The 25,829-nt window shown below is 40.3% G+C and overlaps 1 protein-coding gene across 1 annotated transcript in view; it reads left to right on the top strand.

Annotated features, from left to right (window-relative positions):
* The window catches only part of snd1 (staphylococcal nuclease and tudor domain containing 1), a 746,083-nt gene that overhangs the window by 190,814 nt on the left and 529,440 nt on the right, over nt 1–25,829 (top strand). Inside the window, exon 13 of the mRNA XM_052034288.1 lies at nt 11,321–11,431. Within this exon, the coding sequence (XP_051890248.1) occupies nt 11,321–11,431 (111 nt within the window). The remainder of the gene's footprint in view (nt 1–11,320; nt 11,432–25,829) is intronic.

Raw genomic sequence — 25,829 nt, forward strand, 5'->3', positions numbered from 1 at the left:
TTAGAGTACTGTGTCCAGTTCTGGTCACCTCATTATAGGAAGGATGTGGAAGCATTGGAAAGGGTGCAGCGGAGATTTACCAGGCTGCTGCCTGGTTTAGAGAGTATGCATTGTGAGGAGAGACTAAGGGAGCTAGGGCTTTACTCTTTGGAGAGAAGGAGGATGAAAGGAGACATGATAGAGGTGTACAAGATATTAAGAGGAATAGATAGAGTGGACAGCCAGTGCCTCTTTCCTAGGGCATCAGTGCTCAATACAAGAGGGCATTGCTTTAAAGTAATGAGTGGGAAGTTCAAGGGAGATATCAGAGGAAGGTTTTTTACCCAGAGAGTGGTTGGTGCATGGAATGCACTGCCTGGGGCAGTGGTGGAGGCAGGTACATTGGTCAAATTCAAGAGAGTGCTAGATAAGCATATGGAGGAATTTAAAATAGAGGGATATGTGGGAGGAAGGGGTTAGATAGTCTTAGGTGAGGTTTAAAGGTCAGCACGACATTGTGGGCCGAAGGGCCTGTATTGTGCTGTACTGTTCTATGATTCTATCTATGATTCACTTTCAATATTTTAATCATTAAATCATTTCATATTATGATCACTATTCCCTAAACACCCTCCCCCCCAAACACCAGATCTTTCATTAGCTTTTTATCAATGTTTATTACCAAATCTGAAGTAGTATATTCTCTCATTGGCTTCTCAACATACTGATCTAGAAATGATCTTGTATACATTCCATCAATTTGATATTCTCACTATTACTCTAATTTGGTCTGCCCAGTCTGTGCAGATTAAAGTCCTTCTTAATATACCTGAAAATTTTCCTGATTTATTTTATCCCCTCCATTTCCAATACCATTTGAATCCATTTAGAGCTTCCACCAATATCTTTAACCTGAAACATTAACTCTTTCTTTCCGCAGATGCTGCTTGATATGCTGAGTATTTCCAGTGTTTTCTGTTTTTTTTTCCAGATTTCTGGTGTCTAGAGTCTTTTTGACTTTCTATGTTTTCTGCATTTTGCTACTACTTAGCTCCATCCAAGCTGATACTTTGTGATTTTCTGAGCAGAGACCTTTCTTCTCTGCTGCCTTTGTCCCATTCTTTGTAGTATATTCTTCAAATTGGATAAAGTGAAACAATTTTAACGGGAAGGGAGAATGAATTGAAAGAGTGGGAAAAGGTATGAAAGCAAAGGTAAAATAAAATTAAGAATCTAGCAATTTTCAAGCTACAGAATGAGACTTCATATTTTCAACTGTTCCCTTTTTGATGGTGCTAACATTGCAGGAACAAAAATCTTATACTTTGGTACTTTGTGAATCATTGCTGACTGGGTACGTCTTCACTGTATTTTTGAACTTTCCACAGATTGATAATGCCATGCACATTAAACTCTAGTATTTTGCCAGCAGGATCTGAACCAGTAAATTGGATTGTTTTTAAGGGTTGGGGTGGGTTGGTTGGGGGGGGGGGGGGCGGTGGAGGAATAGCTATAATGGATCAAAGGTCAACAGTACAGTTGGTTGGTTCATTGAAGTTGCATCATGAGATCAAATCACAATAGCAGGACCCTGTATGTGAGTCACAGGTTCTGGTTACATAGGGTGCAGTGTCTTGGTTTGTGCCAGTTGCTGTCATTTTCGATATATGAGCATGGTATGTTTTGCATTGCTTGACTGCTGAAGACCCCTGAAGGATTGCCTTTATCATAATTATTGCTGGTTTAGTAAACAATCACCTCTTTAATTGCTAAAAATAATAACCGTTTATTTTGCAGGATGTTAAACAATCATTCTGCTAATTGGTTTAATTCTTAAAATGTGTGCACTGATGGATGAGATCTTCTTTAATGGAATGAGGATGAGGTCTGAGTGCACTGAGATATTGATGGGTAGATGTAAAAGCTCTAAGTTGTACAAGATTTACAGTTTAAAAGGCTTCTAAAACACCCTTGCTCTTTCCGCATTCAAGATGTTTTATATAGAATGCAAGATGACATTTTGGTGGCCATACAGTTCTTTAAGTGAAGTTGGAGAAGAAAGAAGTAAATGGCAGAGAGCAGAATGTTTTGAAACATCTGCTGTTGTGTACTGGTTTAAATCTGTGCAGCATCTGTGGGCAATTGCATAGTGGAAATCCAATTACAGTAATTTTGTTGTAGTAATGATGAAAGCCTGCTGAGATTCAGACCCTTGTTTGTTCATTCCTCAGTCCCATTCTCTCTCATTATTTACTCTGTCCAAAAAAATTATTGTTTTGATATTATCTGCAGGAAAAATATATAAGATAAAGCTGGACCTTCTGTGTGACAATGCACAAAGAACCATGTCATGTTTGTTGAAATACAAGGAATTCGAGTTTCTACACGTTTTCTACTATAACGTTAAAGCTTACTTTCTGAGGTCTTGTAATCCAGATTCAGCATTCATGGCACATATAATAAGTCATGAATCTTTTTTATGGTTCAAGTTAACCTTTACATTAAAATTAAAAACATTACCTCTCATTTCTCTGTGCAGATACTTGAGTTATCCAAGATACTGCAGTCCTTATCGAAACTTACACCATACAGGTGACCCCTGCATTACCGGTGGGGGTTGCGTTCTTGTGATTTTCCGTGACGTGAAGCTGCATTATCTGCACATGCGTCAAAAATACAAGTTGAAAAGATATTGTGTTTATTAATTTACTTTTTTTACATTTTCGTAACAGCAAACATTTATTTCATATCTCAGATTTTTTGGTAGTGATTTGTAAATTCTGTAAGGGCAAATTTCCATTACCCAACAGCTGTAATGCAGGGGTTGTCTGTATTTGGTTCAACTGTCACCCTTGAGCAACAACTTGATTTTCAAAATCTCATCTTTATTTTCAAACTCTCCATGGTCTCTTCTTTATCTTATGTGATCTCCTTCAGTACTATACTGATTCAGTACATTTATGCTGCTTCAATTCTACCCTCTTGAATTTAATTGTTTTATCATTGGTAGTCCTGCTTTTAGCTGCCAAGGTCCCCAAGCTTTGGAATTGCTTTCCAAAGTCTCTCCCTTTACCTCTCCACTTCTTTCCTCCTTTAAGACATGAAATACTTTTGCTTTGACCAGGCTTTTAGTCATCTGCCCTAATTCCATTACTTATTACAATATTGATTTACTCCAGTTGAACATTTAGGATCCTTAGTAGAACAATGGAAAAGATCATATCCAGCAACACTCTAATACTCTGCCATCCCATTATCAGGGTTTGGCATCTGATCAGGGCCCTGTTCCCACACTCCCTTTAAGCTGACTGGGACCCTGTTCAAATGAATATGAGACATTGGGTTCTGGGGGAAGGTTAATTGTTATGTTTTCTTTTACTTGTTTAAGTTGGTTTCCATGATTCTAATTGATTCTTTGTTGTGGTTCTACTTTTTAATGTATAAAATATACTCTTTTTTTAATATATTTGACATGACCTAAGTGTTGATGTGAAGTGTTTGCAAACATTCGCTGGCTCTGATCATACTGAAAGCTTTAAAGCCTGGGAGGAGGGCCTCATTGTTTCTTAAATTGGTTTTAGTGCTGCCTCCTCTATGCTATGCTAAACCAGTCTGAAATGCTGGAACTCTTCAAGGCCACAGTTGAGTAAACAGAAGCTGTATCCAAATTTTAATTCAGTTGTTATATGTGATAAAAGTTGTATGGTTTATCCAATATGCATACAGAAAGCTTTTCAAGGTTAATGACAATACATCGGCCTGAGAGAGCTGGGAGTGATTGGAGAATGATGTAAAGTAGTTGATGGGAAGTCCAGAATAATTGGTAAATTGGTTTATTATTGTCACTTGTACCGAGGTACAGTGAAAAACTTGTTTTGCATGCCGTCCATACAGGTCATTTCGTTACAACTGTGCATTGAGGTGGTACAAGGGAAAACAATAGCAGAATGCAGAATATAGTGTTAGTTACAGAGAAAGTGCAGGTAAGCAATAAGGACCAATCTACGAGGTAGACTGTGAGGTCAAAAGTCCATCTTATTGTACTAGGGGACTGTTCAATAGTCTATAACAGTGGGATAGAAGCTGTCCTTGAGCCTGCTGGTACGTGCTTTCAGGCTTTTGTATCTTCTGCCCAATGGAAGGGGGGAGAAGAGAGAATGTCTGGGGTAGGTGGGGTCTTTGATTGTGTTGGCTGCTTTACCGAGGCAGTGAGAAGTGTGGACAGAGTCCATAGAGGGGAGACTGGTTTCAGTGATGTGCTGGGTTGTGTTCACAACTCTCTGCAGAGTCTCTGCAGAAGGGAGGAATGAAGTGAGGGTGGTGGGGCTGAATGTGCAGTGTGGGGAAAAGTGATATAAGGAAGGAAAGAATATTTGTTGTAGACAAATCTCTTCAATTTGCGGATTTGGATTTCTACAGGAATACATATAAAAAGTGGCTTTGTGATGAGCAGTTCAGAAGTAGTCTGCAGGAAGATTGATTTTGGTTAAATGGGCAAATTATTGACCCTCTATGTGAAGAGCATGAATGGGCTTGTCAAATGTGCAGCAAAGTGGCAAATGGAATTCAGTCTGGAGAAATTGAAATGATGCATATGTTGAGGAGGCCATCAACCAGGCAAGGAATATGCATTAAGTGGAAGGATACTGAAAGGTGCAGAGGAATAGAGGACCCTGGGCCAAGTGCTACAAAGCCCAGTATGTACTGGGAGATGAGGGAAAAGTGGTCAAGAAGGCAAGGCATAGAATATAAAGTGTGGAAAGAGTTGGAAATACTTGGGAGATCAGATAGCATCTTTGTAGAGAAACAGTTAACTTTTCAGTTTGAGTTTTTTTTAAGTAGTGGTTTACAATGTTTTTTAGTTTTGTTTTAAAAATATTTGAGTGAATAAGGTGCATCAACTTTTGGTCTCTTAAGTCAATTTAACTGGAATAACAACATGTATATGCAAAGATGTATTAAATTATCAAAATATATTTCATTAACTTTTGTGCCCCAGAACCATTTTTCTACAAAAATGCTTCTGTAATATTTTGTTCATGTAAATGATAAAATACCTAAATATAAAAATAAGGGTTAAAGTTCAAATGCCCATATTTAAGGTCAAGATTCTAAAAATCCATTGTGGGCATACATCTTTAATGGGTCTGCAAACATTGAAGTTCTTTCCTTTCAGTCATTGATGACACGTTTCTAAGATAATGTTCCTCATTTACCCTTGCTGCAAATAGGTGAATTATGGCCACTCTGAATGTTGCCCTCTCTAGAAACCTGGTGCTTTAGCATTTGATTTGTAGTGGATAGAGTGAGCATGTGATCCATGAACTTCCTCTGCAGTACCTCTTCATCGTTTTCCATGCAAAACAGTTAAAGACTAAACTCTGATCTTCAAAGATCTGGAAAAAAAATTGCTTTTCATGTAGAGAATCAATAATTTACCCATTGATTCAAAATGCTTCTTCATGCTCGTCAAAGCACCTTATTATTGTCTGCTTTTTCGTAAACGTTGAATGGATAAAAGGCTTAAAAGGCGCTTCAGGATTTTTACATATATTAAATGGTGGAGAGTACAGAATTCAGGTCCATGGTCACCAAAGCCTTCAGATTTTTGATGGTATTTTAATTTGAAGTATGGCATAAACTCACTGAACATGGGTTGCTTTGCATTCTAAGCCTTTGCTTCAATCAGAGGCATAAGGTTCTTGTTGACTACATAAGCTGTCAAAATAAAAAAACACTTTTTTTTATCTTTAGAGCTGCTCAGATTGTTCAGTCTGAGAATTTTGCTGCATAGCCTGTCACCTAGCAGAAATTTTATGAATACTCTTGAGTATCCCACCAAACAACTAATAGTCTTGGCAAAGAAAACTAAAGAGGTACTGTGACTGACAAGTCATTTTTAGGACTAAATCCATTTCCAAGCAAATTGCAACATTGGTTTACTTCAACTCCATTTCGTGTTTGAATAACGTACCAGCATGAATGACATAATCTATTACCACTTCAAAAGGACAGTTAAAGCTAACTTTTAAATTGGTGAATTGGTTTATTACTGTCACATGTACCGAGGTGCAGTGGAAAAACTATGTTTTGCATACCATCCTTACAGATCATTTCATCACATCAGTACAGTAAGGTTGTACAAGGGAAAAGCAATAACAGAATGCAGAATATAGTGTTAGGGTTGAGGAGAACGTGTAGTGTAAGCAGACAATAAGGTGCAAGGCCATGACGAGGTAGATTGTGAGGTCAGGAGTCCATCTTAACGTACAACAGGTCCGTTTAATAGTCTTATAACAGCAGGATAGTAGATGTCCTTGAGCCTGGTTGTACGTTGTATCACTGTTGAAAGAGTGGCAGGGATCCTGCATACATATGCCTTTACAATCAAATCACAGAACATCTTCCCCATGTAGCTTACAAATGCTGTGGATAGACACATCATGCTGGCCCATAACTTTTTGAATGTATGAAGAACTTTCCAAAGCATCATTGCTAAAGAGCTGGAAATGCATCTGTACAATCTGCACATTGGTCATTACAGTATTACAACCTTTTTTGTTCTTGTTATAGTATATAAACATGATGCCTGCAGCTGGAATGCCATGTATCTCAGAGCTTTCATTGAGAGTTATGAATGTTTTTATATATTACCATGCGTGCACTATATTGTTTTCAAAAATCTTTTCCCATGAATCTCATAACTTGCATCAATAGTAATGGTTTTATTCCCTATTTGCCATGCTTGCATAGTTTCTGGTAAATAATTGCTTTAAAACTAGCTTACATGCGATAATATTCTTGGTGCAGGGACTCTTTTATGCATCAGTTCACCAAGGAGTCCATCCATTCATTTCACTGTGGTCCCAATTACAATGTTATCCAAACAAATGCAAAGTGATGCCCTCCTTGTCCTCGTGCTTCCTTCTCCTTGTAGTTACAACTTCTGTTCAAATCATCTGTAGTGTTCCAGAAATTGAGACAGAGATCTTAAAGTTTGTATGATGCACTGCTTGGTGGTTTGAAGTTTGACAGGTGGGATTGCCAGTAAACACAGATATAGTTACAGACTAGCCTAGGCTTTTCCAATATTATTTCTTCACCAAAATTGGGGAAGGCAAATTATGAGGCTATAAGGCTAGAACTTGCGAGTGTGAATTGGGATGACATTTTTGAAGGGAAATGTACTATGGAGATGTGGTCGTTGTTTAGGGATCTCTTGCAGGATGTTAGGGATAAATTTGTCCCGGTGAGGCAGAGAAAGAATGGCAGGGTGAAGGAACCATGGTTGACAAGAAAGGTGGAACATCTAGTTAGGAGGAAGAAGGCATGAGGTTTAGGCAGCAAGGATCAGATATGTGTCTTGAGGAATATAGGGTAGCAAGGAAGGAACTTAAGAAGGGGCTGAGGAGAGCAGGAAGGGGACATGAAAAGGTCTTGGCGAGTAGGCTTAAGGAAAACCCCAAGGCATTTTTCACTTATGTGAAGAGCAGAAGGATGACAGGAGTAAAGGTAGGACGGATTAGGGATAAAGGTGGGAAGATGTGCCTGGAAGCTATGGAAGTGGGTGAGGTCCTCAATGAATACTTCTCTTCAGTATTCACCAAAGAGAGGGTCCTTGATGACGCTGAGAACAATGTAGGTAAGGTTAATGTTCTAGAGCATGTTGATATCAAGAGGGAACATGTGTTGGAGCTGTTAGAAAATATTAGGGCAGATAAGTCCCCGGGGCCTGACGGAATATTCCCCAGGCTGCTCCGCGAGCCTTTGGCTGGGATCTTTTGAGCCCTCGTTGTCCACGGGAATGGTACCGGAGGATTGGAGGGTGGCAAATGTTGTCCCCTTATTCAAAAAAAGGTAGTAGGGATAGTCCAGGGAATTATAGACCAGTGAGCCTTATGTCTGTGGTGGGCAAGCTGTTGGAAAGGATTCTTAGAGATAGGATCTATGGGCATTTAGAGAATCATGGTCTGATCAGGGACAGCCAGCATGGCTTTGTGAAGGGCAGATCATGTCTCACAAGCCTGATAGTGTTCTTTGAGAAGGTGACCAGACAGATTGATGAGGATAGTGCAGTAGATGTGGTCTACATGGATTTTAGTAAGGCACTCGACAAGGTTCCACATGGTAGGCTTCTTCAGAGGGCATGGGATCCAGGGAAGCTTGGCCATGTGGACTCAGAATTGGCTTGGCTGTAGAAAGCAGAGGGTTGTGGTGGAGGGAGTGCATTCAGATTGGAGGGCTGTGACTAGTGGTGTCCCACAAGGATCGGTTCTGGGACCTCTGCTTTTCGCAATTTTTATTAATGACGGATGAGGGGGTAGAAGGGTGGGTTGGCAAGTTTACAGACGACACAAAGGTTGGTGTTGTGGATCGTGTAGAGGATTGTCGAACATTGCAGAGGGACGTTGATAGGATGCAGAACTGGGCTGAGAAGTGGCAGATGGAGTTCAATCTGGAGAAGTGTGAGGTGGTACACTTTGGAAGGACAAACTCCAAGGCAGAGTACAAAGGTAGTGTGGAGGAGCAGAGGGATCTGGGGGTCCATATCCACAGATTCCTGAAAGTTGCCTCACAGGTTCTTTATGTAATCATGCACACCTTTTAGTTTTTCAACCCATTTTCCTATGTGCTTTTCTGCTGTCATATCACTGGAATTGAGGAGGCTGAGTGAAGATTTAATTAAGTTATATAAAATTAAGGGGACTAGATAGTTGAAAGGAAATAGTTCAATGACAAGTGATCATTAATTTAAATTGGTAGGATTAAAGGGAAGTGGGGAGAATTTTTCTTCATCTGGAGATTCTGGTATTACCGTACTACTACTACAACTACAACAACAACAAATAATGTAGTTCTTTGGGGTCAAGGGTGATTTACTTTTACTCCAGTTCTGTGGGTTTTGACGTGGCTGATGAGACCAGTGTGTGATCCCGATGAAAAGATTTGATGTTGTCAGTGCCATCCTAGATCAACTGTGATCTTATTGAAAGGTAGTCTTGAAGAGCCAAGTGGGCTACTCCTATTTTAATTCGTATAGAGCTTTATATGTTCATAAAAATATCAGAGTAATGACATGGTGCTGCTGGATTCTAATCTGTGCTATGATTGAGTCTGTAGTGAACCCGTTGATTAGAATCATGTTTTGTATGTCATTATGTAGCAGATGTTGAAGGACAGTGAAATTCTGAGGGCAGCCAAATTTGAGAAGGATTCTCCACAGTTTTCTTCAGTTGCTTGAGTCCGAAACAAATGCAAGGTAAAAAAAAAAGCCATATATAATGATCAACACTGTTCCCAGTTGTTGAATCATGAAATTCATCGTGACTCTTGGTGGATGGAATCTATATTGTGATTTGGGGAGCAGGTGTTCAGACACTAGGAGGTGGTGGTTGACAAGGACTCTTGCATTTTTCCTGTGGCAGACAGCAGGAAGACCTCTCAATAGTTAAGGCATTTGGACTTGTGTCCTTTCCTGAAGTGGATATGGCATGTCTGATGCCCCTGACCCTTTTTACAGATTGGAAGATGAGTCTGTAAATTTGTTCAACACTACTCCATCACACTTTTGGAACTTCAGTTGTTATACCATCTTCAGCTGAGGCCTCATCGTTTTCAGAAGGCTGGAGCAGATAATTTACAGTGGAATGAGGTCAAAGAGCATTTCTTCAACTTGCTTCTTTCAGCAGGCATGGGCTGCTTCTTTATCCTTGATGTCTTTTGTTCTTGGCTTAGGCCCTTGATCAATTCTTGATCACCAAGGATAGGTATCAAAATGTTAATTCTTCCCCATAGGGTTTTTATCAGAGGAGAACAATGTTGAGCTAAAGCTTAGGCTGTTGAGTGTTTGGATTGTACATAGTCTGTATGGGTTTTAAGAATCTATGAATGTCATGGTTATTGATAAGTTGCTGGATCTCTTGCACTTTTTATGACCACCATCTCTTCTTTAGGTTATGGGTTTCTTATTAGATTTCAGTCTTAAGATGTAATTTTTTTTGAGTAGTTTCCAATCCACTCCCAAGTTTCTGGCCCAGGGATGTTTACACAGAATCATGTAATTGTCACCCTGATGAAACAAGGTGTTGATTATGATAGAGTTAAGTTCTAAGCCATTCATCTGGAGGAGGACTCCAATAGAGTTTCCTTATCCTGTTCGTGCTACTCATGCCTTTGTAGATGTTTGCATCCAATGATGGAGGGAAGACAGCCAAACATTCAGTGAGGTGATTGAGTTTGTGCAATCGCTTTGCAGCTATCACTGCTTATCCTGGCAATAGCTTGAAATGTGTATTCTTTCTCACTATGGCACAGCTAAATTCCAAACTAGTGTTAGTATTGTGCATAACATGCATACACAGATTCACTTGCAAGTGATACCTTGCAGAATAGTTTACTAGATTGGTAAATAGAGCAAGATAATTCAGTTGGAGTACACCTATGGATTTGTACCACAACTCGAAGGCATTGTTTATGGAATCTTAGAGCTTATTACTTTGTGATAAGTACTATTTTGACTGTAGTCTCGCTCATGTGTTCAGCTTAGGCTGAACATTTTTCTCTTCTCATTTAAGTACCTATTCTCATTGATCAAAAATTTGTGTATATGTAGATTGAACCTGCATCCTGGCTCTGTTGTATAAACTTTGCAGGTATGTTGCCTCATTTTAAATGTCATTTGAAATATGACACCTTGGACTGGAGTGGAGGAGTCATAAAGTGATACAACACAGAAGGAGGTCCTTCAGCCCATTAGTTCTGCACTGACCATCAATCACCCGTTTACACTAATCTACATTAATCTTCCAACAATTAACCAATTAACCTTCCAACCAGCACATTTTTGGCATGTGCGGAGAAACCAGAGCAGCTGAAAGAAACCACAAAGTTACAGGGAGAACATACAATCTCCACAGAGACGGTGCATGAGAACTCTACTAGCTGCACTTCTGTGACACCCTTTAAATCAAAGCACATCCTCAATCTGGAAAAATTTTCTGCGGGTGTTTTGCTTATCCTCAATGCATCTATCAGGAAATCCTTTGGTTAATTTGTTCCTAAATATACATATATGTTATAAGTACATAGATAAATGCTTAACTGCAGGAGCAGGGATGGAATCTACAACTTTGAAATTAAAAGAATTGCCTTTGAGAAAAAAACTGATGAGATATAATGGGTGATGGAAACATGAAAAATTGAAAAATAAATGAATTTGCAGAATCCCTGAAAAATTAACTTTGGAATGATGAGGTCCATAATCATACTATTTTTCTTGTACTTGCGTTTATTTCCCCTATAAATGTATGGCATGCGAGTAACTGTTTCTGTCCTTTTTCAGTAACATTGCAGAAGCCCTAGTGAGTAAAGGCCTTGCCACAGTTATCCGTTATCGACAAGATGATGATCAACGATCTTCTCACTATGATGAGCTGCTTGCTGCAGAGGCCAGGTAAAATGACTTTTTCTAGTGGCTAGTAATAATGTTGGACATGATGTAAAAATATAAATTTCATTTGAAAATGTAACTGGTATTAAAGTATGGGAATTAACTTAGTGAAGCAGTAGTCATGTTGAAATAATGCATTTGAAGAGGTTGCAGATTTTTTTTATCTTCTACCTGCTCAATAATGTGATTCATTAATGGTGTATGTATACTTCTAATTTCTGAAGATTTTGATGATATTTTCCTTCATGATGTGGATCCCATGAGATTGGAGCAGCTGTCAATAAGAACAATATAATTTCCACTGAATCTGTTTCTTCACTCCCCTGTCTTTGATCAATGAAGCTGTGGTTTGAAAGGAACAATGACTCTGTTTGCAACCACGTAGTAAAAGTTGACAGGTACATAATCAAAGAATTGACACTGAAGGGGATGTGATGATTGATGACTAAATGCTTGATCCAAGTGTTGCATCTTAAAAGAGGATGGGGATATTCGAGGAAGGAACAGCTGAAAGCACAGGTGCCAATTCTAGAGTGAAGTGAAAGAAATGAGGTTGAAGTAGTAATGGCACGTTGCAATAATACTCTGGTAAAGGGACCCAGGGTATGAGAAAGAGAATAATATAGCTAATTATTCTGTTTCCACATCTTTTATTGACCTATAAAACTAAGAAATTATTTAATAGAATGCAATAATTGGAGGCTGCTGTCATTTGGGAGAGAAAACTGAAAGGAAAAAGACTTGAGCACCTGCAAGAGTTCATGGGCAGCAGTTCAGTTTAACTCTTTCACGTAATAACATTACCTCTACCTGCACTGTTCTGCTGGTCTTCTGCAAACTTTTTTTTTGCAGGTAAGATAGCAAGTCACAAATGGTATACAGAGGCATGCAAAAGTTTGCGCACCCCTGGTCAAAATTTCTGTTACTGTGAATAGCTAAGCAAGTAAAAGGTGACCTGATTTCCAAAAGGCATAAAGTTAAAGGTGACATATTTCTTTAATATTTTAAGCAAGATTACTTTTTTATTTCCATCTTTTACAGTTTCAAAATAACAAAAAAGGAAGGGGGCCCGAAGCAAAAGTTTGGGCACCCTGCATGGTCCAGTACTTAGTAACACCCCCTTTGGCAAGTATCACAGCTTGTAAACGCTTCTGTAGTCAGCTAAGAGTCTTTCAATTCTTGTTTGGGGGATTTTCGCCCCATTCTTCCTTGCAAAGGCTTCTCGTTCTGTGAGATTCTTGGGCCATCTTGCATGCACTGCTCTTTTGAGGTCTATCCACAGATTTCGATGATGTTTAGGTCGGGGGACTGTGAGGGCCATGGCAAAACCTTCAGCTTGTGCCTCTTGAGGTAGTCCATTGTGGATTTTGAGGTGTGTTTAGGATCATTATCCTGTTGTAGAAGCCATCCTCTTTTCATCTTCAGTTTTTTTTTTACAGACGGTGTGATGTTTGCTTCCAGAATTTGCTGGTATTTAATTGAATTCATTCTTCCCTCTACCAGTGAAATGCATGATTGATCCACCCCACTGCTTAACAGTTGGAGAGGTGTTCTTTTCATGAATCTGCATCCTTTTTTCTCCAAACATACCTTTGCTTATTGCGGCCAAAAAGTTCTATTTTAACTTCATCAGTCCACAGGACTTGTTTCCAAAATGCATCAGGCTTGTTTAGGTGTTCCTTTGCAAACTTCTGACGCTGAATTTTGTGGTGAGGATGCAGGAAAGGTTTTCTTCTGATGACTCTTCCACGAAGGTCATATTTGTGCAGGTGTCGCTGCACAGTAGAACAGTGCACCACCACTCCAGAGTCTGCTAAATCTTCCTGAAGGTCTTTTGCAGTCACACAGGAGTTTTGATTTGCCTTTCTAGCAATCCTACGAACAGTTCTCTCGGAAAGTTTCCTTTGTCTTCCAGATCTCAACTTGACCTCCACTGTTCCTGTTAACTGCCATTTCTTAATTACAATAAGAACTGAGGAAACAGCTACCTGAAAACGCTTTGCTATCTTCTTATAGCCTTCTCCTGCTTTGTGGGCATCATTTATTTTAAATTTTCAGAGTGCTAGGCAGCTGCTGATTGTTGGGACAAGGTTTGAGGAGTCAGGGTATTTATAAAGCTTTGAAATTTGCATCATCTGGCCTTTCCTAACGATGACTGTGAACAAGCCATAGCCCTAACAAACTAATGAAGGTCTGAGACCTTGGTAAAAGTTATCTGAGAACTCAAATCTCTTAGGGTGCCCAAGCTTTTGCATGGTGCTCCTTTCCTTTTTTCATTCTAAAATCGTACAAAACAAAAATAGTACACTAATCTTGCTTAAAGTGTTGAAAAGAATGTTTCATCTTTAACTTAGTGACTTTTGGAGATCAGTTCATCTTCTACTCACTTAACTATTCACAGTAACAGAAATTTTGACCAGGGTTCCCAAACATTTGCATGCCACTGTAACTGAAGCTTAGTGCTATGTGTACTTTTGAATAACTTCTGTTATTTGATGAATTATTGGATGGAAATGTCTTGTTATTTAAAGGTTAAGCATGATTTCTGGCAGGGTATAGCCAGGCTCTGATGAATGAGGTGAATATGTGGGTGTGGCTGGAGGATTCCATGCATATTTTCAAAATTAAATTTTTGCTACTATCCCATGCTTCTGGTGTATACTGGCTGGAAGGTCCCTGTAGCTTGGGAACTCTCATTCTTTTGTCTCCATAGAGCCTTGATGTTTAAACTAAAGTTATGGGATAAACAGTTATCTAAAATCAGACCAAGGCTCAGCCAGACAATGAGTTGGCCCCAGTGAATAGACAGAGATTGATTTGCTTTTCGTGTGCTGAGATGCTGATCTAAAAACTGTCACTCACTTTGTAACTATGCCGGCAGAGAACTGTGGTCACACCCTGTACTCAAGTGTAATCTTTCTCGATTTGTTCCTTGTGTCTGAAAATACAAACCTATAGCAGGATTTCAGCTAAAAGGCTATGAAGGAAGGTGGGAAAATAAATGTCACTGACATGCACTTATGAATAAGGAAATGTTATTGAATATTTCAATTTTTTAAACAAGGTAGATAAAATTTCTCATTCTTGAAGTTAAGATAAATCACTAAGATCCTTTTTTAAACCTACCTTGTTTGTTTAAGGGATTCCTTAGAGTAGGATGCTTAATGTCAGCAAGATAGTCTAAGATGTAGATAAATGGATGTTTGCAAATTGTGCTGTAGTCTAATTCAGGAGTTCCAAGTGTTTATGGATGTAATAATATCTCCAAGAAATTAAAAGGCTATCCTGTTCACCTTATTGTTCAGCTATGGAATGAATTCTAGAGTCATAGAGCTGTACAGCATGGAAACAGGCCCTTTACCCCAACTTGTCTATGCAGACCAAGTTGTCTCACTGAGTTAGCCCCATTGGCCTGTATTTAGCCTATATCGCTCTTAAACTTTCCTATCCATGTAACTGTCCAAAAGCCTTCTAAACGTTTGCCACCTCTACCACTTCCACTGGCGGCTCGTTCCATATAATCACCACCTGTTTGGAAAAAGTTGCACTCCAGGTCCCTTTTAAATCTCAGGATCTCAAAGCCTCCTATGCTCTAGGCGTAAAAAGTCCTAGCCTATCCAGCCTCTCCTTATAACCCAAGCCCTCCAGTCCCAGTAACATTCTCTCGAGTTTAATGACATCCTTCCTATAGCAGGGTGACCAGAACTGCATGCAGTACTCCAAATGTGGCCTTACTAAAGTCTTGTACAGGTGTAACATGATATTCCAACTGAAGGAATAGATGTATAATTTCTTTCCTGACTGGTAAAGGCAAGCCTGCCAAATTCTTTCTTCACCACCCTGTCCATCTTGGTCACCACTTTCAAGGAATGATGTACCCAAGTTTCTAGTTAAACTTTGGGTAATTATTTGATCTCCAGCTTTTTGAAATGTACATTAGCCTGGAGTGTCTGGGTATTAATCACCAACTTAGTACCATGGAATATGTATTTGACAAACATGTAAATTACAAGAAGGAATAGATGTATAATTTCTTTCCTGATCCTCTTCCCTAATGGTCCTGAGACTTGGGCACAGTTCCATTAACTCTGTAGTACTGCACAAAATAAATACTCTTCCTTTGGTGTTAATGTAGATTTGTACTTTTTTTAAGGAGGAGACACAAGATACTGCTGATTTTGGAAGCTGGGACAACACACAAGGCACTGGAGGCAGTTTGTGGGTCAGGCAGCATTTCTGAGCTGCTGCCTGTCCAGATGAAGGGTCTTGACCTGAAATGTCGACTGTCCATTTCCCTCCACAGATGCAGCCTGACCTGCTGAGTTCCTCCAGTGCTTTGTGTGTTGTACTTTTTTTGAGGTTGGTTGATCACACTGCAAGCATTACATTTCACTTTAGTTTGTACCCTTCTGAAACAAGGATTACTAGCTAGTCATATGGGAGTAGTAGGTCTGGTGTCACTGTTTTTCTTGTCCTCCGTTCTCTCTAAGGTAATTCAGTTTAATTTAGGTGATGGTATATTTTGTGAATATTTACCATTGCCCTACAATGCTGTGTCCAGTATACTTGGAGCAAAGATAAGTAGGAAGTTAAGTTGCATAGAAGAGAGAAGGAGGCTGCAATGGGATATAGTTAGGTGAAGTGAATAGACAATGATCTGGCAAATGGAATGTAATTTGGGAAGATATGAATTATCTATGTTAGTTAGAAAAATGAAAACAATAGTGAAAGATTGAAGGGCTCTGGGTGTTGTGTGTGATTCGTGATAGACTAGTCTGCAAGTGCAGTAAATAGTTAGGAAAACCAATATAATATTTTTATTGCTGTGGGAATTGAATATAGAGTTACGAGGTTATCTGTATACTAGTGAGAGAATATCTGCAGTACTCTGCAGAATTTGTTGGTATTATTTAAGGAATGAGAGAATTGCATTAGAAGCAGTTTAGGGAAATTTAACTAGATTAACCTTGAATGGTCAGGATTTTTTTAAAATCAATTTTTGGGATCTGGGCTTCATTCATGACGCCCTTCCTTAGTTGCCCTTGAAGCTTGTGGTGAGTCACTGCCTTGAAATGCAGCTATTCTTCTGGTGGAGGCACTTCCACTGTGCTGTTGGATAGGCAGCTCCAGTCTTTAGATCCAATGACGAAGAACCAGCAATATATTTTCAAGTCGTCGTGTGCCAATACTTTCCAAGTATTGCCATGTACGTGCTGCTCTTGCCACCTTGGTGGTGGAGGTCATGGGTTTGCAAGGTGCTGTGAGGATAATCTGGGTGAGTAACTACACAGAATTTTATAGACGGTACATACATCAGCCACAGTATGCTGGCGGTGGAAGGAGGGAATATTTAGGGTGGTTGATGGGGTGCCCATCAAGCAGGTTGGTTTGTCATCGATGGTGTTGTACTGTTTGAGGGATTTTGGTGTTTCACTCATGTACTTTGTAGATGGTGGGAAGGCCTTAGGGTGTCAGGAGGTGAGCCATTTGCTTCTGGATACCCAGCCTCTGACCTGCTCTGGTAGCTATGGTATTTAACTTGCCAGTTAGGCACTTGATAACTTAAATAAGGGGGCCAGAACTGTTTGCTGAACTCTGGATCTGGTCCCACCAGTTTATTTGCAGGAAGGTTTCCTTATTTTTATATTGCCATCAGCCTTGTGATTAAGACCTATGTTCTATTCGCCTTTCTAATTACTTGCTAGATCTGCATGCTAACTTTGTTTTATATATGAGGACATCCAGATCCCTGGTTTTTCTATTGCCCCATCGAAGCTGATAACTTCGCATTTTCAGTAACTATTAGGCAGCAAACTCCAGCTCTATTGGACAGTGCCCAGACATAGGAAACTAGGAAGAAACAGGCACTGAACTCATCTAACCAAATTTTGCTCAATCATTTAACCTGTCGACATCTCCTTTTGTCTGTTGCACATCATGCTTTGCCATCAGCAAATTGGTTGCAATATATTCATTCCCCTCATCTAAGCTATTAATATAGCGTAATTAGATGAGGCACTCCACTAGATACAGCTTGCCAACTTGAAGATTATGCACTTATCTCGACAGTTTTCAATCAGTTAGGCAGTCGGCTACCCATGAAAATATATTTTCAGAATGTAATTTTTCATCTTGCTATTTATAAATTGTAATTACATTTTGGTCTAGTTAATCTGGTTTTAGAGTCATTGAGTCGTACAGGATAGAAACGGGCCATTGGCCCACTGCGTTCTCACCGACCAATGAGCACCCATCCATATCAATCCCATCTTCTAGCACTTGGTGCATAGCCTTCTATCCCAAGAAGATTCAAATGCTTGTCCTGGCTTTACTTGAGTGCGGTCAGTGATTCTGCGCTCATCAGTCTCTCAGGCAGTGTATTTCAGGTACCCACCACTCTCTGGGTGAAAGAGGTTCTCCTCAGATATCTTCTAAATTTCTTGCCACTTACCCTAAATCTATGTCCTCTAGTTTACTCTATCTCTGATATGGGGAAAAATTTCATGTAGTTGAATCTACCTAAACCTCTCATAATTTTATGTACTTCAATTGTATCCCCTCTTAATCTCCTCTTCTCCAGGGAAAACACACCTAGCCTCTCCAAGCACTTATAACCAAACTGCTGCATCCCAGGGGACCTCCTAGTGAATCTCCTCTGCACATTCCCCAGTGCTATCACATCTTTCCTACAGTGATGGTGACCAGAACTGCATGCAATACTCCAGTTGGGGTCTGACCAATTTCTTCATATAAAGTTGGAGCATAACCTCCCTGCTCTTGTATTCAGTGCCCCAACTGATGAAGCCCAGTATCCCACATGCCTTCTTAACCATGTTACTTACCTTTGCTGCCACCTTCAAGGATCTTTGGACTTGTATGTCAAGGTCCCTCTATCCTTCAATATCTCCTAGGACCCTCACATTCATGGTGTATATTCTAGCCTCAGTAGTAGTCCCAAAACGCATAACCTTACGTTTATCTGGATTAAGCTCCATCTGCTATTTCTCAGCACACTTCACCAGCGAATTGCTATCGCCCTATACCCTAAGACTACTCTCCGCACTACTAACAACTCCACCAATCTTTGTGTTGTCTGCAAACTTACTGATCATGCCTCTTATATCCACCACCAAATCATTCATGTATGTTCCAAATAGCAAGGGTCCTAGCACTGGTCCCTGTGGAATACCATGAGTCACAAGCATCCAATCTCAAAAACAGCCCTCTACCATCAACCTCTGTCTACTTTTGCCTGGCCATTTTTGGATCCAATTTTACCAACTTGCCCTGGATCATGCGACCCCAATCCTTTGGACCAGATGACAACCTCTTTGTTCCTAATCTCTACCCATGTTGCCTCATTTGAGGAACCTTCTGGGATATTCTCAATACTGAAGTTCTACATTCCTTGACTAACAGTGCAATGCCCCCTCCTATTTAATGCCCCCTTTGTCTCGCCTGAAAATTCTATACTCTTGAGTCACCAGTCCTGCCTGACTTTCAACCATGTCTCGGTGATGGCAACAATATCGTAGTCCCACTTGTTAATTAAAACTGTGAGTTCATCATCTACCTTACTAATCAGGCTCCTTGTTTTAAAACAGATACAATTTAGCTTTGCAATTCCCCTTGTGTGCATCTAGGCACTTACTTGGCTTAGTGGACTCGTAACGTTTTCTCAGCTTAGGTGAGTATCTCGCCATTTGAACATCTATTCTGAGCACCATTCCTTTGCGAACTCAGTTTAAACCTTCCCCAACAGCACTAACAAACTTCCCTGCAAGGATGTAGATCCCATTCCAGTTTAGCTGCTGATTTGCATGCCTAACATAGAACAATTATAGCGCAATTCAGGCCCATCGGCCCACAAAACTGTGCCGAACATGTCCCTACCCTAGAAATTACTAGGCTTACCCATAGCCCTCTATTTTACTCAGCTCCATATACCAATCTAACAGTCTCTTGAAAGACCCTAACGTATCAGCCTCCACCACAATTTCCGGCAGCCCATTCCACGCACTCACCACTCTCTGAGTAAAAAACTTACCCCTGACATCTCCTCTATATCTCCTCCCCAGCACCTTAAACCTATGCCTTCTTGTGGCCATCAATTCAGCCCTGGGGAAAAGACTCTGACTATCCACCCTATCAATACCTCTCATTATCTTATACACCTCTATCAGGTCCCCCTTCATCCTCCGTCTCTCCAAGAAGAAAAGGCTGAGTTCCCTCAACTTGCTTTCATAAGGCATGCTCCGCATCTCAGGCAGCATCCTTGTAAATCTCCTCTGCACCCTTTCTATGGCTTCCGCATCTTTCCTGTAGTGAGGTGACCAGAACTGAGCACAGTACTCCAAGTGGGGTCTGACCGGGGTCCTATACAGCTGCAACAGTACCTCACGGCTCCTAAATTCAATTCCCCGATTGATGAAGGACAATACACCATATGCCTTCTTAACCACAGAGTCAACCTGCGCCGCCACTTTGAGCGTCCTGTGGACTCGGACCCCAAGATCTCTCTGATCCTCCACACTGCCAAGAGTCCTACCGTTAAGACTATATTCTGCCAACATATTTGACCTACCAAAATGAACCACTTCACACTTATCTGGGTTGAACTGCATCTGCCACTTCTCAGCCCAACTCTCCATCCTATCTATGTCCCTATGTAACCTCTGACAGCCCTTCAAACTATCCACAACACCCCCAACCTTCGTGTCATCCGCAGACTTACTAACCCACCCCTCCACTTCCTCATCCAGGTCATTTATAAAAATCACAAATAGTAAGGGTCCCAGTACAGATCCCTGAAGTACACCACTGGTCACCAACCTCCACTCAGAATACGACCCCTCAACAACCACTCTTTGCCTTCTGTGGGCCAGCCAGTTCTGGATCCACACTGCATTGTCCCCTTGGATCCCATGTCTCCTCACCTTCTCCATAAGCCTTGCATGGGGTACCTTATCAAACGTCTTGCTGACACCTTAAGGTCCTTCCTGGTGGTCACGCATTTCTCTTGCGTGACTAACCTGCTGAAGGTCCTATCACAGTTTTAGATGCACTCTTTGCTCTGGATTAAAATTTAAAATGAACCCTTTAAAGTGGAGAAAAATTACCATTCTCACTACCTGTTGCCTTCCTGCCTTTCCATTGTGTCACCCTTTGATTTGCTTTCCTGATTTTAAGCTGTTGGTTTTGGTTGTTGGCATTAGTTGTGTTTATTAATTCAACTTGGATATTAAATACCAACGTTTTCTTTCATAAAACAATACAGCACAATACAGGCCCTTTGGCCCACCATGTTGTGCCGACCTTTAAACCACGCATAAGACTATCTAACCCCTTCCTCCCACATATCCCCCTATTTTAAATTCCTCCAATGCTTATCTAACAATCTCTTGAACTTGACCAACGTATCTGCCTCCACCACTACCCCAGGCAGTACATTCCATGCCCTAACCACTCTCTGGGTGAAAAACCTCCCTCTGATATCTCCCTTGAAGTTCCCACCCATTACTTTAAAGGCATGCCCTCTTGTATTGAGCATTGGTGCCCTGGGAAAGAGGCGCTGGCTGTCTATCTATTCCTCTTAATATTTTGTATACCTCTATCATGTCTCCTCTCATCCTCCTCCTCTCCAAAAAGTAAAGCCCTAGCTCCCTTAGTCTCTCCTCATAATCCATACTCTCCAATCCAGGCAGCATCCTGGTAAATCTCCTCTACACCCTTTCCAATGCTTCCACATCTTTCCTATATTGAGGCAACCAGAACTGGACACAGTACTCTAAGTGTCCAGTTCACTTAATTTCCAGACTTTGCCAAACGCAGGCCTCTGCAGTTAAAAATGCACTAAAGTGAAGTATGCACAGTCTATGTTTAGGTAAAAAAATCTCTCTAGCTTTTTTTGGCCCAGCCACAGTTGACATTACAAGGTAGCAAGTTCTAGCTAACCACATAATTAATTGATTAAACTGCCACTGGCAGGAAGCTTGTTTACCACTGATTAACACTAAAGGAAGCTTAAATTTTTTTCAGAATTCTTTATAGAAAACTAACTTTCAATATTAGCTTACCCTCTTTCAGTTCCTTTTTTTTGCCAAAGTTCTGACCTCTGCAGTCTATTGAAAGTGGACTTGGATAAATGCACACGTTATGTATAAGCAAGAAAACATTAGTTTCATTGTTTCAGCTTCAACTGACAAGTATTAGATTACTATCATTTCTCACCATTGCCATAAGTTGTACCTCAAAATAACAATCAAGAAAAAATGTTGCACACTCTCCAGTTAGGAGGTTAGGTAATGCATTCTTTCAATGAACTGTCTCAGGTCAAAATTGTTTCCAGTTTGTTCACTTAAGATGGAGCTTTGATATTTCTTTTTGGACCTTCACACTAACTGACCTTGAACATGTGCATCTCTATCTCTTCCATTTCATTGGGTTCATTGTCTGTTTCTTCCTAGTTTTCTATGTTTGGACACAGTCCAATAGTGCTGCAATTCACTGCCTAATAGTTACTGAACGTGTCTTAATGTATATCCAATTCCTCTTTTGACCCAGATTATAGTGGATGGAACTTTCAATGGTTGGTTTATTTTAATGAGACCTGGTTGATCCCCTTATTTGCTATTCTGTATGCATTTTTAACATGAGTTGAAAGGGGGAGACAGAATAGTATGGCTATGAAAATCAACGTGTAGAGTATATCTTTATAATAATGCATGTAGTGTGAATCAGTAAATCTATTTTTAGCAAAAAAAATCTTTAATCACCATAGTTGGAGATGTTGTGTCCCCCCTCCTGCCAATATATTGTATTTACAAATAAAAGCTTCAGCAGGACTGCACTTCTGAGACACCTCTTGCAGAGACTAGATGGATTATTTAATTCTTGTGTATCCTTGCTAATATCATTTTCATACCTCATTTAACAAAGAGAGTTATGCAGTTAGCAGGGGTATTCATTTAACAGATGTGGACTGAGCTAGTGAACTGTGGTCTCGATGGTATGAAATCAGTGGGTGATTGTTACATTATTACAGTTGAGTACCCATGAAATAGAGCTGAAGTACCTCCTGTGTTGCTAACATTATCGTGCACGTACTCTTATATTCACCATGGGTAGCATTTTGCTTTTTGAGATGTGGAATTATAATCCTGACTCAATCCAGCAGAAAGTTCTCCAAATTGAATGGATGTCTGGATTGTGCTTTACTTGGCCAGTGGTGCATTTTTCTTAATCTGCATTGCAATCATTGCTCAGCTGTTGTGATATTCTATACCTTGCCAATTTGAGTGGTAGCATCCTCAGGCTGGATTATTGATGAGTCATAAGTTTGAATTCCAACATGGCAATAGGGGACTTCAAATTTATGTAGTTGATAACTAATTTAGACAATCTCTGTGTTAAGGGGAGGGCGGGGGTGAGTTTGTACAAAACAGTCCGTATTGTGAAGCTGCATCAACTGTGTATGTGCCAAAAAAATGTGAGTTGAAAAAATGAAGACGTTGATGTATTTACTTTTTCTTCCACACACAAATTCCGTGAGAGCAATTTTTATTCCGTATCTCAAATTTTTGGGTCAAGATTTGTGAATTCCGTAAGGGTGAATTTCTGCAACCTGAGCGCCTGGCGCCTGTAACACAGGGTCGCCTACAGTTGCTCTTCCTTTTTGTGGTAAGAATAAAATATATACATAACACACAGAATGTCCATGAAATAAAATATGTGCTTGAAATGCAGAATCATGTACCATTATAGTGAGCAGTTAGGAAGAAATTGTTTTTTATTGCAAGGTGGTAGCTGCAATTGTACATGGCCTTGGTGAGAAGGTACCCAGAGTGATGTTCAGTTTTGGTTTCTGCATCTAAGAAAGGTTTTACTTGAAGGCGATGAAATGTTGATTTACCAGGTTAATTCATGGGATAAGAGGGTTGTGATAGGAGACAAAATTGATTAGAGTGCCTCTTTTACTTGCTGCCTGGATAGTCTAGGATCATCTATTTGGAATTCAAAAGGGGAAAGGGGAATTACGATTTTGAATTATCTCTACCAGAGAATTGTGTTTGGTCATTAATATCTGCCATGAATGTACTGAATTTTGAGGACTGGAGCAATTGTAAGAATTTTATTGTGTATCACTGAGCCTGAAACATTCCTTGATTAAGCAATTGGTTTTTGTTTTTGCACATTTAACACAAACTAACATTACGATGGCAGAGTATGACACAAAACTATGAATATTAACTTTTCAACTTGGGTAGAGGGCATGTCCTTCACTTGCTGTTGATTGAGTTCCTATGAAGGGGCAGGGTTAGGTTTAGGTTCTAGCCAATATTGCATTCACAATGAGATTGAAATAGCATTGCCAACAAACTAGTATGATCAGCACTTTCATTATCAAAAAGGAAAATTGGATGTCCTACTTGACTTTGGCAGGAGGTGCCAATTTTTTCTGTCCAGCCAACAGAAAGGCTATTGGAGCATGGTGGGGAAGCCACAGCACTTTAAATGGAGTGGCAGCTGATGTCATCACGCAGTTCACTATAAACTATGGCAACCGAGACAGTGGTGGTGTGAGGCTGAAGCAGAACATTGCAGATAAGGATGACCCTATCGTTCTCTTTGCCCACTCCCCTTGAGGCTGGAGCTTGAATACCCAACACAAGCCCAATGGGACCCAAACGTATGCATTCAATCAGATGTATGTTCTGGGTTGGATCAGGCTACCCTGTTTTGGGCCAAGTCATTACTTTATCCAGTTGAGGATGACTTGCTCAGTGGGACTGCATGTGGCTTGTGTCCTCTGACCTTGATCAGCAGCAATGTACGTATAGCATAGCAGGTCTTTTATCCAGTCCTCTGTGGGAGACTTTGGGAACTAGAAACAGCTGGAGGACAAGTCCCAGGGACCCAACCAGACCTCTGGTGCAGTTCCAGGTCCAAACCCAGGTCTACTCAGTAGTACCATTTTATGAAAGAACACCAGATGCAGGTCTGCCGTTTTATAGCATAGATGCAGTTCTGGTGGATATGTCTCTTGCTAACTATTTCATAGACATTACATAGCTGGTACAGGCAAGATGGGCTATATGATTTGAATCACATCCTTGCTGTGGCCTTCTTTCCAGATTTTGCTTTTAGGTATGAGAGGAAACTGCAGCACCCGGGGGAGGGGGCTCTCCACGCAGTCAGGATGTACGAACTCCATACAGACAACTCCGGAGCTCTGAATTGAACTTGAGTTGTTTGAGCTAAGTTGAGTTAAGTTGTTTGTGCCACTCATGATGATGTTGCCAGAAAAGGAAAAAATTTAGCTGTGTGTTGAGGCTTATGTTATTTTCTTAGGAACCAGAAGAAGTTGAGGAGGGACTAAATTAAGTTATATAGAATTGAAGGGTCAAGAAGGACATGTATTCCTTAGCAAAGGATGCAAAAACATAATTGATGGATTTGATGGGAGATGAGGAAAATCAAGAGGGTGTTTGAGGCAGAAACCCTCTTCGTATTTAAAAATGTATTGAATGTGTACCTGAATAGCCATGATCTGCAGAGCTGTGGACCTAATGCTGGAAAGTGGGATTAGGTTGGATAGCTTTATTTGACCAGCATGGCTACCATCGGTCCAATAGTCTTCCTTTTTGTTGTCAATATTCTATTAATGTTGACAATTCTTCCTTGTTAGGCCTAACCCCACATGGTCTGAGTTTCTCGTACTGTTCCTCTTTATATTGGGTCTTTCTGCTGAAGTGTGCTCATTCTTAGCTGTCAACCAATTATAAATAGATCATGTTGAATCTCTTGCTGCCTGGGATGTGTGTTTTATTACCTTTTTTCCCCAATGGGCAATCTGATAATGGTTCACTGCTGATCAATCAACTTGATTTTTTTTTGCTTAACATGACAAAAGGGAAGAGGAGGTCTTTTGATTCGGGTATCTGACACTTTGGAGATAGGCTGATCTGTTCATTAGCTCTCGGTCTTTCGCCTTTTTAAATTGATCTGCATTATTTACACTTTTTATTGTTAGTTTCTGTCAACTCTCCTTTTGCAGATATCAACAATTTCTCATTCTCCCCTTTGCTCAAGACATTTTTCCAAATGTGGAAGTATCAGCATTTTCAGTCAGACTTCAAAGTTCCACTCCCATCTTGTGACTGTAAAATTCTACTCATACATATTCTTATTGGGTATAATGATTGGCAAGAATCTGGACTTAAGTAGTAGATTAGCCACGATCTTGTTGAATGGTGGAAAAGACTGGAATGTGCTATTTGGCATAGTCCTGGTCCATTCTGTTACATAGAGCATAGGACAGTACAGCACTGGACAGGCCATTCAGCCCATGATGTTGTCCTCCTCCTCCTGTGTGTCATCCATATCCCTCCATGCCCTTCAT

Source organism: Pristis pectinata, chromosome 19 (assembly GCF_009764475.1).
Source record: "Pristis pectinata isolate sPriPec2 chromosome 19, sPriPec2.1.pri, whole genome shotgun sequence".
NCBI lineage: Eukaryota > Metazoa > Chordata > Chondrichthyes > Rhinopristiformes > Pristidae > Pristis > Pristis pectinata.